This window comes from Gavialis gangeticus, unplaced genomic scaffold (genome assembly GCF_001723915.1).
Source record: "Gavialis gangeticus isolate Ggan-Ray unplaced genomic scaffold, GavGan_comp1, whole genome shotgun sequence".
Lineage (NCBI taxonomy): Eukaryota > Metazoa > Chordata > Crocodylia > Gavialidae > Gavialis > Gavialis gangeticus.
In genome coordinates, this window is record NW_017728992.1 from 128,136,561 (window position 1) to 128,153,305 (window position 16,745).

Below are 16,745 nucleotides of genomic sequence, written 5' to 3' on the forward strand. Positions count from 1 at the left end.
AGGAGCTGGGGGGGGGGGGAGAGAGATGAATCAGGGCAACTGCCCTGGGCCCCGCACTTTAGCGGGTGCCATAGATAGTGATGTACAGGTCCCACGGACAGCACCAGTGGCACATGCCAAGAGTGCCACCACCCTGTGTGGCCACCGCGCACTGCCAGCTTTGTGCTCTGGCTGCTCGCCACTGCCCACACTCCCCCGCACACCGCTTGGGCCAGCTCTGGCTCTAGGATCCATGGGCCACTCACCTACAAGTTGAGATGGCACAGGAGTATGAAACCATCCCAGCCACTATCTTAGACAGTGAACCATATCAGTGCTGGTTCCAGGAAAAAAAAACAAACATTTAACTTAAGACTCCCAGCCCAGAGCAGTGACCAGCAATCTTTCCCACCCACGACTGTGCCTAGCAGTAAAAAGTAGGCAGGATCTGGGTAAACTGAAACCACCTCAAGAACCAATTGAGAGATATTTCCCTCCGACCCAGAGGTATTTGGACTCTGGCCTCCATCATGGTGGTAACGCTGAAGGTCCGAAGGGATACAATTTCAGCTGGGGTGAGGCCTGGTAAGAGGACAGATAAAGGAAAAAGAGTACCATGTGAATGACCTGGCTCTAGGAAAGACTCCACAGAACCAGGATCATTGGGCAACCAACCTGAGAAAGAAGCTGTGCTCATAAGAGGCCTGATTTTATACAGAAACAGAGGGTAGACCTAGTCTTTGCCCTGCTCTATAGCCAGTTGGCCCAGACAAACAACACACTTATAGACCCTCACCTAGCAACTCAGGACCCCCACTTTGAACTGCACAGGGATGTCCTGATGAGGGTCTCTCAAGACAGGATGACCAGAACATATAAGTCCAAGTTACTGGTGCTGAAAAATCACACCATAATTAAGTTTTGAAGTTAGCCCATGACATACCCTGGACAGGCCCATCTGGAAGTCAAGAAAGTATACTTAAGTTCTTTTGGCCTGCAATTTATCAGGACATTAAAGACTAGTGTGTATTCTGCTCCAAGTGCCAGCTGGTGGCCCCAATTGGTGGGTACTCCCCCTTTGAAAGGATTGGGATAGATCTAGTCAGACCATTGGAGCCAAGCACATGCAAGAGTGCTCTTTTATCTTCATATTCATGGATCATGCCATCTGGTACCCAAAGCGATCTGTAATGCCCCAACCCAACTAATGGCCATAGAACTATTAAAAAAATTCTCACATATGGGTCTCCCACAGAAAATATTAACAGACCAGGGTACTGTATCTCAATTGCTACAAAAGGTTTGGGCTTTTTAAGAGTCCACTCAAACAGAACCTCCACCTACCACTCCCAGAAGGATGGTCAGGTGGAGAGATTTAAATTGGACTCTGAAGGGGACTTCAGGAAGTTTCTGGCAGAACCCTGGAAATGGGATATGCGCTGACTGTATTTGCTGTTTGGTACCTGTGAGATTCCCCAATTCACAATGGGGTTTTCTCTTTTTAAACTCCTGTATGGGAAGCAACCCTGAGGGATAATGGACCTCCCTCATGAGACCTGGCAAATACAGGGCATGAGGTTTTGATGTCATCCAATATGCTCTCCAGCTATAGGAACAGATGGATCTAGCAGAGGGGTGGGTATTTATTTGGGCTGGAGGGCTACTTAATGAGTTTTGCAGAGCTGCTGCAGGCTGGAGGAGGTGGGAGGGAAGGGTAATAACCTGACCCAGCATGAGGCTGGAGAAGGGGGGCAATTGATCCTATCTGGCCCCAGGCCTGTATCCCCGCACCCACCACTGAGGGCACTGGGCAGAGCAGGAGGACAAGGTCTACATGGAGACTGGCCCAGGATCCCTGCAGGCAGGGCACAATTGGCCTGGCAGACAGGATGGGGCTGCAGGTGGGCAGGGAACAGTGTCCAGGACAATGGTGGGTGCATGGGGCTGTGGCAGGGACTGCAGAGCAGTGACAGCATGGGGCTAGAGCCCAGGGCAGAGCTGTGATTCACTCCCCACATGTCCCTGTCAGGAGCCCCACAGGGACATACGAGACAAATCATGACTCTACCCCAGGCCCTGGCCCTGTGCTGTCAGCACCCCCACAATCTCAGCCTGAGCCTCACCTGCCCATCCTGCTCCCATATGCTGCTCCCTGCTCACCTGTTGCCCTGTCCCATCCACCTGGCTGAGCACACCTGGCCTATGGGGGCCCTGGGCCAGTCTCCATGGAGACCTCACCCACCTGCCACCCCCGAGTACCCCAGCAGTGGGTGCAGGGCAGATGAGCAGGGGTACTCTGTACTCAGGGACTGGGGCCAAGGCCAGCAGTGGCAGCCGAGAAGTGAGATGCCACAGGCGCCCGGGGCAGCAGGACCAGCCACATGCACCACAGTCCAGGCTGCCTCCCAGGTGGTACTAAGGGACCTGCCATGGGCTGGATAGAATCCCTTGGTGAGCCAGATCTGGCCCACAGGCTGTATTTCACTCACCTCTGATCTAGCAGAAATATTCACCTAAAAGAATCTCAGGACTACACAACCCAGTGTTGCAACACTATAATATGACTGCATGATTCCAGATGCATCACCTTGAGGATTGGGTCCTGTTGTTGCTCTCAACTCAGAGAGCAAACTGCTTGCTAAATGGTAGGGGCCCTGTGAAAGCATAAGATGAGTTGGAGATGCAGATGATGAAGCAAGTCTGGTAGGGAGACAGTAGGGGTCCCAGATATACTATGTAAGCCACTTGAAACCTTGAAGAACCCAAGAAGCAGTGAAAACCTCAACCTCTATCAGAAAATACAGGAAATGTACAGAAAACAGTTACAGAGCAAGCATGGTCTCTCCGGGGGAAAACCTACTAATAGCTCAGTATGTGGAGGCAAAGGTTCTGCTGGAAAACTTTCCAGGTGCATATACAACTTGAGCAGGAAGAACCACCTTGATTAGTCATCAGGTCATCCTGAAACCAGGATATCCTATCCAAAAGGGGCTCCTCCAAATACAGAAAATTCTATAAAAGGAAGTATAGAGGATGCTAGGTGATTGAAGAATCAAGTGAATAGTTCAGTTCATTTATATTGGTTCCCAAATGAAACAAGACAATCAGGTTTTGTATTGATTTCTGACACCATGTCCAGTTTACTAAGTTTGATGCATACCCAATGCCCTGGATCAACGAATTGCTGTAATAGCTAGGAAAAGGCAAATTATATATCAACACTGGATTTAATGAAGGGTACTGGCAAAGACCCCTTGCACCAGTGTCCCAAGACTAACAGGATTCACAAGGCCACAGTTTAGAACACTCCCTTCCCACTTCCATGCTGCCCAGTCTGTCCAATAGATCAGATATGCCGATGCATCAAAAGCATGCCACAGCCAATCTTGATGATGTGGTGGTGCTCATAAGTAGCAGGAAGGAACATCTCCACCAGGTCTGGGCAGTGCTAGTCACTTCAGGATGCAGGCCTAACAGTGAACCTGGCAAAATGCAGACTTAGCTGTTCAGAGAAGTAAATGCTAGGCACATCATTGATTAAACCCCTCATTAACAAAGTAACAGTTTTAGTAGAGTCCCTTGTACCAAAAACAAGAAAGCAGCTAAAGTTCTTCCTGGGATTTGTGAGTTTCTATCTACGCTTTATCCCTGCTTCAAGGCAATTACTTCCCCACTAACAGACAAGCTAAGCATGACAGTACCCAAAATAATGCAGCACTCTCCAACACAGGATGATCAACCTTCAAAGAAATAAAACAGATACTATGCACTACACACCCTGGTATAGCATGGTCAGGACTTGAGTTGCAAATTTATTTTACAGATTGAAGTCTCAGGGCAAGGCCAAGAGCCACAGACAACTTCTCCCAAGAAGGAGGGGAACTAGATATGAAGGAGTGGATTTCAGACCCACTCTTGGTGGGGAAGATGTGTAAAAGGGTGGTCTGCCCTTTAAAAAGGAAGTCAGCCCTGTTAAAGCCCAGCTGTGGGGCTATTTGGGTAAGCAGGGTATGTCCCACTGGGAACTTCAAAGCAATAAAGGAGGAGGAATCAAGCAAGCTGTGAAGGGAACAGTTTGCTGTAGGGAGGGGCCAAGCTGCTGTGGTAGCAAGACTCCCCTCCTAGTGTCTGGGCATGGACAATTGGATTGTTTTGTTGTTTTGTTTACTTAAAGTTGAATTTTGCTTTGAAGAACTGGCTGAGGAGCCCATAAAGGAGCAAGTTCTCCTACAAAAGCCAGGAGGGCTAAGGGACATACTTATAAGCCAACCTCAAAGAGCATGTTCCTAGGACAATATCCACCTAGGGAAGGGGAAAAAAAAGAAAACATGGTAGTTTAAGTCTCAAAAAAAAACACTCCCATTTTGTTCTAGATGCTTAATTGTTAACTTCTATTCTTGTTTAACTAAGTCAGGGATGACCATATATCAACACTTCATGCTCTTTCCCCAGTCTCATCCTAAAAGAAAAGCTATTAAAAATTAAGATTTTTCTTAGCTTTACTTTTAGCTCCCTTTGCTCCATGGAGCAATCAAGTTCTCCATGAAATAACTTTACTTTAATCCACAGGTAGATTATGACAGTTTAATATTGTATTAGGCATGAATTCAGATTGCCTCTTTCACAGCAAGGCATTTACTAAGAAATGTCCAGTCAACATTTATTTCTTGTATCCTTTCCATATTTTCACAGGGAAAACAGCATAACATCACCTCTAAAACCTAAATAAAGCTCTTCCTTTGTGAGCACAGTGACTCTGAAGCTTACCTTTCTATAATACAACGCCAAATACAAACTATATCCCTTCTACCAGGACAACAGAATTGAAATTAATTTTCTTCAGTGGCCAGAAGCTCCAAATTATCTCATCTAGTTTAAACTTATGCTGTAAGTTCAACACTAGACAATCTCAGGGAAACAAGTTATTGTGGGTGAAAAAGCTAGGGTACCATCTCACAAAAGAGAAAAAGTAAAAAATAAATCACAGCAAAAGATTAAATAAGCAGGATGTTCCCAAGATCTCAACTAGAAAAAAAATGTCATTTAATGCAAGACAGTGATCTGGAAAGATGGTTCAGCAATAATCATTACAAAATTGGTAGAAGACAGAATTAAAGTTTATCAATGCCAAAGGAACTTCAAAAAAAAAACCTAATGAAGCTGACTGAATGAGCAACACAAAATTGGCACATTAAATCCAATTTGGACAAATGCAAGGTAATGAACCAGTCATCACGTATTATTGCTTTGATAATGAACAAAAGGAGTAACTGGGTCTCACACACTGCCAAGTTCTAAATTAATGAATCAGTGATAAAAAACAAAAACAAAAAAACAGAAAACCTGGCGTCATTTTAACATTCAACAGTGGTGAGGAGAGGAAGCTAATATTTGGATTAGAGGTGTAACTAATAATTTTGGCATCCTGGGAGACATGCCAGAAAGTGTGTTTGTGTTTTAAGGGCTGGGGGAGAGAATTACTCAGACCTGACTCTGAAGACTCAAAGACTCTGGGTACTGCTATTGCTAAGCAGGCACCACCTCTAAACCAGAACCAAGAACTGGTGTCTTACTGTTACATTAATGATTCAAACCAATAGCATAATTATGGAACAGAAAATTCTGAAACCATGACAATGCCAATACAGAAAAATCAACATTATGTCCTCATTTGAAATACCATGCCCAGTTCTATGTAATCTTATCTATAAGGCATAATAATTCCCGTGATGTATAATGAGCATTATTATTCTATGTCAAAAGCTCTCATCAATGTTTCTCCTGTCTCATCCCAGAGATGCTGAGAAGACAATCTTTAAAGTAAAGATTTACACGTTTTAAAATGGGGTGCAATTCCAAAACCATTGCTGGTCAAGTTGTATCAATTTACAGTCTCTGGTGAGATGGAAGAAAGTTTTTGTGATGGTAATCTGGGTGTAGAGACAAGAGGAGAAAACAGCCTGCTTCAGACATCTTTACAATAAAAGAATGGACTAGAAGGAATCTCAGTGTGCCCCAGGCAAAAAGATGGCAAGCTTGCCTGTTCCTCTTATGATTGCTTTTATTCAATTTGGAAAATTTCTGAAGGTGTCTGTTATATGTGGCACTAAACAAACTTTTCCTATAAAACCCTCCTAGAAACACCAAAGCAAGTATGGGTCCTAAAAAGATAAGGTCAAGGCTCATTTCTACTGAGACAGATTTGGTAACACATGTACTTCTGCTTGACAAGGCTAACAAGGGAAAAAGTCCCTGAATAGAACTAAATCAGTTACTACAGAGGGAGGGAAGATTTACACTTTTTTCCATAGATGGATATAGATGTTTCATATAAAGCAGGCTTACAAGCAGAGAAGAATGGAACTGAAGCCATACAAACAATTCTAACTTTTCATCAGCAAGATAAATTACAGGGAAGAAACTTTCATTGTATCGCAGGGGCCTAAAACAAGGTGCAACCTCCTAATTTGACCCCAATCCTTCAGTACAGGACAGAGTCAAGACAACTAGCCATGGTGGTTGGCTCAAGAGAAGTGTGGTGAACAAGGTATTCCATGGTCTCCTAGTTACTTGCCTTTACAGTTACTAAAGACTAGAGTTTAATTCTGCTAAAAGTTGGCACCTCAGCATGAACAAGGCTGGGTGTGAAAGTTTTTTCTTCTGAACAGTCATGACCTGCCCATGGACAAATATCAACATGATGACACAGTGATGAGCATAGTATAGTCTATTCTGGTTGCAGTAATGCCTCACGAAGATTTCTTCTTAACTGTAAGTCCTTGGCATCAACATGCCCAGATTGGCACGAACAAAGAATGTCAAATGATTTTTATTCATGAAATGTGTTTTAGAGTTTAAAATGAATATACTCTATTTTCTACAATGTCTTATTTTAGTATATTGGCAGGATTACTAAGTTGTTGAAAGGACTCGTTTTGCAAAAAGTCATTATCCCCTCCACTGGAGAAAGTACATACTCTTCAAACTTTGTTTTCTCACCAGTTCATGTCACTAGTTTTAAGAGGTAAGTGACCTAACTTTAGAAATGAGTTAGCTCAAGGAGGAAAGATCTGAAATCTGATCAGCTATAATTTTTTGCCACTACCATTTTATTACAAGCAGCAAAGATTTTATTTACCTTCTCCCTCTGTATTTGCAGTAATGTGGATGTACAAACATACTTTTAACATGATTCTTTAAGATGTTCCAACATGAATTTTTAATTGAATAATGATTACTATTAAAATCACTACTGCAAAGTTATGGTTAAAGTGGATTCTACAAGCTTTAGTACTGTAGAACATACTGACATGTTTAATCACAGCAATATAAATGCATAAAGAAAAATGCAAATGTCCATTTAACTCCCGAGTAATTTAAGTACTGTTTAAAGCTAATTATGTTTCCAAAAAATTAAAACAATTTAAGTTCTGTTTTCTTTTGTTACTTTAGGATTTACTTTAGGTCTATCTCCCTTCCACACACATCTCAGTGTTAAATGGATGTGCTAAATCAACGTAAGTTTTCACATAATTAAGATTTGTTCAAGGACACTGAAATCAACTACAGAACTCTAACTCTTAAGGTGTGTATAGAAGACTACAACTACCAGCAGAACCTTCTGTTTTTCCTCTGTAAAAGCAGTAGAAGTGCCCCTTTTCAACTGATTGTCTCTCCAAGCAAGTAGCAGCACATAAGTTGTTGGATAGAAGGTGATGCTCCATTTCCATAAAGGCCTGACTAGTTTTCAAAGTATGAACTATTGAGCAATGGGGATGCTACTATACTATTTTTGGCATAAGGAGTAGCGCTAAATATTTTGCTGAAAAGTTGATTAAAAAAAAGTCTTGCCAGATAGCCAGCTCTGTTAATGTTTAGAGGCCCAGAAGTTAAACTTAATGGAAGCCTTCATGTATTTGTCATTTATCTGCTTTTAAATACTTACAGTGAAAAATACGGAAATCAATGTATGGATGAGAACCTCTTCTCTCTGTTTCAAATCCTGCCCAACTTCTTACTCGCACATCTCCTAGAAACAGGGTCAAGAGTGAAATAAAAGTGTAGAAGAGTGGCAGAGATAAAATGCAATTGAACATAACTGCAAAGGGGTAAAGATTCATTTTTTAAAGGAGTAGGTTTATTCATACAATATGCCTATTTCAATGCTTTTTATTTTAGAGGTGAAGTTCAAAACAAAGTTTGAAGACTTGTTAAACATGCAACTGCATGCTTTTTGTCAAATTCTTTCCTGCCTAAGCAAATGTGGCCAAAAGCATGTGGTAAGCATTCAGATGAAATTAAGAACAGTTGGCTACACCATTTTAATGATAAAAAAATGCACCTAAATATGACAGGAAACAAGTATATTAAAACTTGATTTGTCCCTCAACACACAGAAAAACAATAACATTTTATAGTACAAAAGATTCTAGAAATGGTAGCTTTTAGCAAATAAGCTATTTACAGTATGTTCTCATATTAGATAACAGAACATTGTCTCACTAGTATTTACTTACTTGTGCTCAGCTGTTTGAATATTACACAAGAGCCTATTAAAATACCAAAACTCAGTATTAAAATTTTGGAGCATAGAACTATTTTCTACTTCAGCTATAACAATCAACTTTAAGCTGAATCTCTTAACATAATACTGATGTCTACATTAACTTTTTACCAACTGAAAGCTGTGTGTTCATTTACTAATTCTTTGTACATGTTAATTATTTAATTAAAATACACTTGCAATTAAAAATCCTTTTGGTTCTTATAAACTGAGACAATTCCTTGAGGATCGATTGTAACAGTAACACAGTATTATGTTGGTCTCAAGTCTTAACACAATATGAAAACGCTGGAAAATTCCCAGAAAACCTATTTATCAAACTCTTACATGCATATCACAACCCTCTCCTCAAAAAGTTATGCAAGGTAAAAGCAAGGAACAAACTGAGGGTGCTGAATGGAGATAACAAAAGACTGGATTGCAAACATTTACGAGGAGTACTGAAATATCTGCAGCTATTTAAGTTCCAGGAAATGCTACCATTCCAGTGTACTGAAACTGTTCCATCCCTCCCCATCTCTAAGTAGTTTATTCATAAGTCACGGACATCATTAAAACAAACAGCAGACAACATTTCTCATGTCAGAACTGTAAGCAGAGTCTTATATGAATGGAATCTGGCAAGTACAATGTGCAAGTATCACAAAGATGAGCAGACCTAGCACACAATGTGTATCATAAATTAGAACGTTTCAATGCCACTAAACTCAGACTGTACAACTACTCCTCGCTTAACGTCGTAGTTACGTTATTGAAAAACTTGACAAAGTGAAACGATGTTAAGCAAATCCAATTACATGTTTCCCTTGCCAACCACGGGGGTTAGGTTCCTGAAAGTTCCTGTAGTTGGGAAAATCCACAGAGCTGGAGAAGCAGGGGCTGTGGGTGGGGGGTGAGGGACACCAGCAAGGCTGTTGGAGCTGAGAGAGGCACGAGCAGCACTAGAGGCACCCTCCCGCCCCTTCTCTGAAGCACAGATACTCAAAACCATGGTTGGCAAAGGTAAACTGTACATCACAGTAGTTGCCTACTAGCAGACAGCAGCCAAACAACATTATAACCAAACATCGCACAACTTTCAATAAGTATGTTCTCTAATAGATCAGCGACATAATAACAAAACAATGTTACCTGGGACAAGGTTAAGTGAGGAGTACCTATATATATTTCTTAGTTCTTCTTTCCTTGAATTTTCAATTTTTAAAAGCATGCTTAATGAAAATGATAGCAGGTTTCAGAAAAATGGAAACTAACTTCACATCCAGACATAAATCTAGGGTTACCATACATCTGGGTTTTCCTGGACATGTCCTCTTTTTGGGTCCTCCCATCTCCATCCAGGCATTTTTTTTAAATATCAACAAATGTTCGAGATTTTGGTCTGCTCAGCATCCACGTTTTCCCTGGCACTTACTGGCTTGCCCTAGCAAGAAGCTGCTTGGGGCTGGGAAGAGCGACTGGAGGCAAGGACTTCACATGAGCATCCCTGGCAGCTAAATGCAGGCAAGCCTATGGGGGGCAGGTAGAGGGCCAGGGCTTGAGGACTGTTTGTGGTATGTGCGTCTGTCAGGAGTGTATGATGGGGGCAGGTGCCTGCTGGTGGTGGAGGAAGCTGTCTGGGTGCTGGGGCTGCAGCAGAGTGGGTGAGGCGCCTACCCCTCCATGGGAGAAAGGGGCTGGGAGGCCCTTCAGGGGCAGCAGGGAGCTATGTGGCCGGGTCAGCAGCACCAGGACAGGTGCCCTTGCTCACAGGGATGGGGCAACCGGGAGATGCTGCAGAGCTGGGGGGCAGCAGGGGGCTGCAGGTTAAAAGTGAAGAGCACCGGCAGGGCTGGGGGGGCTGCAGGTCAAGAGTGAGGGGCATCAGCAAGAACAGGGTTACCGTGGTTCAGGAGTGAGGGGCAGCAGTACAGCTGGGGAGGCTGTGACTTGGGAGTGAGAGACAGGTGCAGGGCATCGGCATATCACTGCCCGCCCTCCCCAATCCTATTACCCACCACCACCAGGTTTTCTCTTTTTTTGGAGCTGGAAATATGGTAACCCCAATTAATCCTCACCTCTGAGGCAAAAATGCCAGACTGCAAAGCTAACAAATGTTCAAATGCGAAGCAGAGTAAGAGGGTGTTGAGCGCAGCCATGTTGGTCTAAGGATATAGGCAAACAAGGTTCTGTGGGAAATTGTGATATCTTTTATTAAACCAACTAAATAACTGGAAACAGTTGTTCTTTGCAACTTTCAGGCACAAACCCTTCTTCAGGCACAGCCAGATGACTCTCCCTATACTTGAAGAAGGGTATTTGTGCCTGAAAGCTTGCAGAGAACAATTTTTTCACCTGTTTAGTTAGTCTAATAAAAGATATCACATTTACTCAAAGAACCTTGTCAAGCAGAGTAAGAAACCTTTGTCTTACTTTTCCAGAATATATGAAGGCAACACTGTAGAATTCTTCTGATAGGTGTGAAGATTTAAAGAAAGCTGGTAAATAATAGGCTTACTAATGTGACCTTAGTAAAATGTTTTATAGAAGGATTAGTAAGAAAGAGAGAGAAAAGGGAAGAAGACTATGCATTAATAATATCTGCATATGAAAACAGCAAATGAATAAAAATGAAAGTGCTTTCCCCAGTCTCAAAAAGTGGATTGGCCAACTACATTAACAATCTATTGCAAAAACCTATATAAAACGTTTCATAGTTTTACTGAATTACTTTTTCTTTTTTATCTTTTTAAAATTAAATTTAGGTAAATTTAGAAATAAATATTTTCACTGATGGGGAACATGTTAAACTGATGGGGAGATGCAACTTGGGGTCTGCCAAATAAAGCCACATAAGTAGCAGAAACAAATATTTACCTGAGAAGTAATAGCAATCCAGAAAAACATTCTTGACCATGTTCACATTTGGTAGGGTCCAGAGTTTGACATTACAGATGGTCTATTAAAGTACCCCACACTACTCCCAAAGTGTATATGGTAATGCTTAAAATGGATAAAAAATGGTTTGATACCTTTATAGCAATCATACTTTGATGATTTCAAAAGAGGTGGGGGTGGTTTTTTGCATTCTACCAAAATGGATGAATGTTTAACTGCTAGGCTGACCTTTGGTTTTGAAGCTGAGAGAAAGACGACACATCTAAAACTGTGTAACATTCTACAAATCAGAAAGTTTCATAGTGCAGAGACACTAATGAGAAGAGGTTTCTTCTAGTGGTCTGAGTGAAAACATTTTGTTCTGCAAGCTCACCAGCTGAAATACACCACTAGTGATACACAAAGACAGTGCAACTGACTGGAAGGATTTATAGATGGTAGGGTTAGAAGGGACCTCAACAGATCATTGAGTCTGACCCCCTGCCTAGGCAGGAAAGAGTGCTGGGATTAGATGACCCCAGCCAGATGCCTATCCTGCCTTCTCTTAAAGACCCCCAAGGTAGGGGAGACCACCACCTCCCTTGGAAGCCCATTGCAAATTTTAACCACCCTTATCAGGAAAAACTTCTTCATGGTATCTAGCCTAAATCTGCTCTCTGTCAGTTTGTGACCACTGTTCCTTGTTACCATGAGGCGCCCTGGTGAACAGAGCATCTCCAATCCCTTGCTGCATCCCCTTAATGAATTTGTAGGTGACCACAGGATCACCTCTCAGCCTTCTCTTGCAGAGGTCCCTCAGTCTCTCCTCATAGGACTTATCCCGTAAGCCCCTAACCATACAAGTAGAACTCCTATGGACCCTCTCAAGTCTACCAACATCCTTCCTGAAGTACGGTGCCCAAAACCGGACACAATACTCCAACTGCAGTATGACCAATAGAGGGGAAGTATCACCTCCTTGGTTCTATTTATCATGCATCAGCAGATGGATGACAAAGTGCAGTTAGCTTTGCTGATGATTTTGTCACACTGACAACTCATGTTCATCTTGGAGTCCACTGCAACTCCGAGATCCCTTTCCGCATCTGTGCTGCTAAGAGGATCACTTCCCAGCCAATACATGTGCTGGATATTTTTGTGCCCTAGGTGCAGCACTCTGCACTAGTCCTTGTTGTACTGCACCCTATTGTGTACTGCCCACTTTTCTACCCTGTCCAGGTCTGCCTGCAATCATTCCCTACCCTCCAGAATGAAAAACACTTTGGGGGAATAATTAGCTGAAAAGAAACAGGGAGCCAACAATGAGCAAGAGACAATAGTGGTGAGATGAGACCGTGATGAAAAATTGTATCTACAGAACAGAGTTGAAATTTCCCAATTATGGACAAAAAAGTTAAAGTGGAGCAAGGTATTTTTTACTGAGCACTTGACAAGGCAAACAAGAAGATTATTCTTGGCTAAGCGAAAGAATGGGAGGAAATTAATTAAAAACAGGGTATTATTTAGTGAGACTCTGGAAAGCAGCCAAGTTTTTAACCTCAAAAGACCCTTCATGTATAAGGCCCCTGGGCAGACATTAGTTATTTCCATCAAGCAACAGGCAATATCACTCAATGGAAACTGTCATGCTATGCGACCTGCTTCACATTCAAAGGGCAAGCTATCCAGAGGGAAAAAAGATCTTGGGAACTTGCTCTGTCAGTACTTCCCAACAAGGGGAGCTGGAGAGCTGCTGGCAAGGGCTGTCCTCTCTCTCTCTCTACAGCTGTGCTGGGAATGAGAAAACAATGGAGCTGCTCCCCGGACCCTTGTGCAGAGTCAGGGAGACCAGGGTGAAGGGCAGAGGGGGTGGGCTCACTCTCCAGGGGTCTTATGAGGTGCTTTTGTCTATGTGCTTGTCCTGCCCACAGGTTTCTGAATAAAATTCCCTCCCCCACCTCTTCCTAAGTCAGACAAGTAAAGCAGGTCAACCCAAGTGTCTATTTACACTCTGGGCTTCACCAAGAGGTTCTAATCCCTTCTTAAAGCAGCAGCCTTGAAGGCTGGTTGAAGAAAGAAGAGGGGCAGTGAGACATCTCACAGCCTGGAGCAGCAGTTAAGCATGAGTCAGAGTCCCCTTGCAGGAAGTGGGGCAGGGAGAGAGAGCAGTCTACTCTGGGATAATGGAGGACCTGGCAAGACATTATCACCCTACGTGTGACATGCCATAGGTTCAAATTAAAGCTTGATGAAAACCATACTTTAAAATGGTCTACATTTTTCAAGCAACAAATTTACAGCTTGGTCATTTTTACTGTGCAATTATTATTTGGCACATGTAGTACATTGTGGAGGAGCACCAGTGGGGTGCTCACCACTCTGGGGATGTTACAAGCTCTGTGGGAGCTTGCTTGCAGAGCAGCGGGAAAAAGCCTCCCCCAGGAACCATTTCAAGGGGGAAGGTGGGTGGCAGAGCACATCTGGCGTCTGCCACTTGAAGAGCTGGCGGCAGGTGATGCCCAGTCTCTGATGAATGGCTATTTTAGATCCAGGCCAGCAGAGCTGGAGGCAGCAGTTTGCTACCTGATGCCATGGAAGGAACGTCTCCTGGTGGGGATGCTGCTCCTGCAACAACCAGGAGATAAGGGCAGGAACTTATGAGGATGGGTTGAAGGCTCCTGGTCCTGGGCATGGACTTAAAACTACACTGACAGGGATGGGTGGCCTGGTGGGGCTCCCTGTGGCAAGGGAGTCCCCACAAAATGCCAGGCCAGTTACATCTCCAGCGAAAGGTGAGGAGGGGCACCTTAACCCACCCAAAGGAGGGGGCTGGAGTTATTTAATACCAAAGGGAGTAGAAGGCCAGACACGCCCATGTGCCACCTGAGCCCGTGTGGGGTGCAAGACCCCAGAGTGAGAGTGGTGGGCCAGGCACACCAAGTGGCACCTGAGCCTGCTCAACCGCAGGCCCCAGAGTAGGGGGCAGAGTATGTGCCTCAGTGGAGGTGCAGAGTGGGGTGCAGAGGGGCACTGGAAGGCCTGCACGAGAGTGACAGTTGTGAGGCCCTGGAGTGAGGGACAGTAGAGAATGGTAACTGTGTGGACCTGCGAACATGGGATAGAGCATGAGATAAGACCCTGCGAATAAGAGGCGTGAACTGGGTCCCTGTGAGCAAGGGGCTGAGTTAAGTCCAGGCAAGCCTTCGGGCACCTGAGGCCACAGGTCGGCCTGAGGCCGATGGGAGACGCGGCAGAGGAGCTGCAGGCAAACAGGGTGAATCAGGAGCTCCTTGATTGAGAGCAGATGGGTGGGTGTCCCAGCAAGAGACCACAGATTGAGTCAAACCAGTGTTGTGAACCACACAGCACTCGCTCAGATGCACACAGCAGGAGATGCCCAAAAGGCAGTGCACTTGCTGGTCGGGGAGTGATGGGAATCAAACCTGAGGGCCCCCGAGGATACGGCAGGGTAAGTGTGGCCCCAGGGAAAGGAGAGGTGGTATGAGTGAGGCCCAGAAAGGGCAGTATGAAAGAGACCAGGTAAGAGCCAGTAGAGTGAGAGAGGCCTCAGTGAGAGGGAGGCAGTATACCCCGTAATACGGTAGAACACAAGAGAAGGGCCTAACACCGTGCTGAACTGGACCTGGCCTCAGGCCAGAACAGAGCACATCTGTTAGAAACATCTGTGAGGCATGGGACACATTAAGAGATGGTAGGAGCATATACTTTCGCCCCTTAGAAATCAGGGCCCTCGAAGGGTAGCCTCCTGCCTAGTTACCAGCTAATTAGGCAGGTGAGCGAGGCGGGCGGTATGCCCAGAGGAAGTAGGAGACCAGCACTGTGGCTAGTTGGGGACCTGCCACAACATCTAACTTTATTGTGCAATTAACTGGTTAATGTGCATTAGGGCCCAAGAGTTCTGTTCCATTCTTGAAATAAAAAGCAATACTTCCCTTATAAAGGCAACTCTCCTGGAATGATAAATTTTGTTACTACTTAGGCCAGGGGGTCAGCAACTTTTCACTGCCCAGTTTGGGTCAGAGACAGACCAGTGCATAGCAAATGAGCACTAGGACCCAGATACCATCACCACTTTTCATAGCAGCTGCACAAGGAACGTACCCTTTCCCCAAAGCAGCACAGGGAGAGAGAGTATCTGCGCTCACCCCCAAGGCAGCCAGGGGAAACAAACTACTATTGAAGCCCCCCGCCGCTGTGGGAAAAAGCACCAGCGACAGACAGTAAAGCAACACAGGGAAAAGTCCTCATGCTCACCAGCTGCATGCCTGCCTGCCTCTGACCTGAATTGAGTCAAATCAACTGCTGAAGCACTCCATCCACCAGCCAGATCAAGTGGCTACATGGGCTGGATCTGGCCTGTGAGCCACCTACCAACCTGACAAATAATTTTCAGGAATAAAGGGATCTAGTACCAACATACATAACCAGAAACTGACAAGTACCTCTGGGCCCAGTTTCTGTCACCACTGTGAAGAGAATCAAATAAAGCTTTTAATATCTTGTGCGATTTACACTTGGGTGGAGAGACGAAAGAGCGCGAGGAGGACGGGGTGAACAACATAACATTCTTCAGATTTAGAGCGTCTTTCATCAGACCAAAGAGTCCCTGAAGGAAGCCGTAAGGCCATGAGAGCAGTCCAAGATCAGTGCCAACTAAATTTTCTGGCATTTGAAAGGTAAGTCTGTGCCAAAAAATGAGCACTGTTACAAAGAGAATCACAAGTGAAATTCTTTCAGTCTTTGATTGCCCCTTTTCTTTTATTGATGCACTCTGAAATGTTTTTAAAAAGTTAAAGCCAGACCAAAGGAATACCTGAACCATGAAAACAGAGTATTACAGAATCATTAAAATTGTTAACAAAAGCTACAAAATCCTCTCTCAAGTATATTATACTGTATTTATTCGATTCCAAGATGAGGTCTCCCCCCCCAACTCGACATAACATAACATAACAAAGCTTCATCTTAGAATGGGACAGCCTATCTAGAAGCTGTGGGAAGCAGTAGTGTCTCCAGCTGATTCAGGTGCCAGGGGAGTCCCTTAGTTGTTCCTGGCACACACTGCAGAGCAGGTTCCTCCTTCCAGCACTTGTTCCGTACCTACCTTGGCCTAATCGCTATCCAGAAGATAGCGGGTGGGCCAAGATCCCTGCACAACTGCTCCCTGCACTGTATGGCAGGTACAAGTCAGAAGCAGCTCTGGGGCTCTACCTGTGCCAGGATCAGCCAGGGACAGCAACAGAACAGGGGGGCAATCAGGGGGCAAATGGCAAGGGGACAAGGCATCAGAGGGTGGGGGGGGCAGTAACAGTAGGGCCTGTGCCAG

The 16,745-nt window shown here is 44.3% G+C and overlaps 1 protein-coding gene across 6 annotated transcripts in view; it reads right to left on the minus strand.

The window, feature by feature from the left end:
- Positions 1–16,745, minus strand: part of PDE7A (phosphodiesterase 7A) — a 149,040-nt gene that overhangs the window by 33,215 nt on the left and 99,080 nt on the right. For 2 of the 6 annotated variants that reach the window (XM_019527738.1, XM_019527736.1), the window contains exons 3-4: positions 8,496–8,528; positions 7,925–8,008 (exon numbers count right to left, since the gene is read on the minus strand). The exons of 2 other annotated variants lie outside the window; for them this stretch is intronic. In XM_019527738.1, coding sequence (XP_019383283.1) covers positions 7,925–8,008; positions 8,496–8,528 — 117 coding nt within the window. The remainder of the gene's footprint in view (positions 1–7,924; positions 8,009–8,495; positions 8,529–16,745) is intronic. 2 more of the 6 variants (XM_019527739.1, XM_019527737.1) reach the window with 1 other exon arrangement.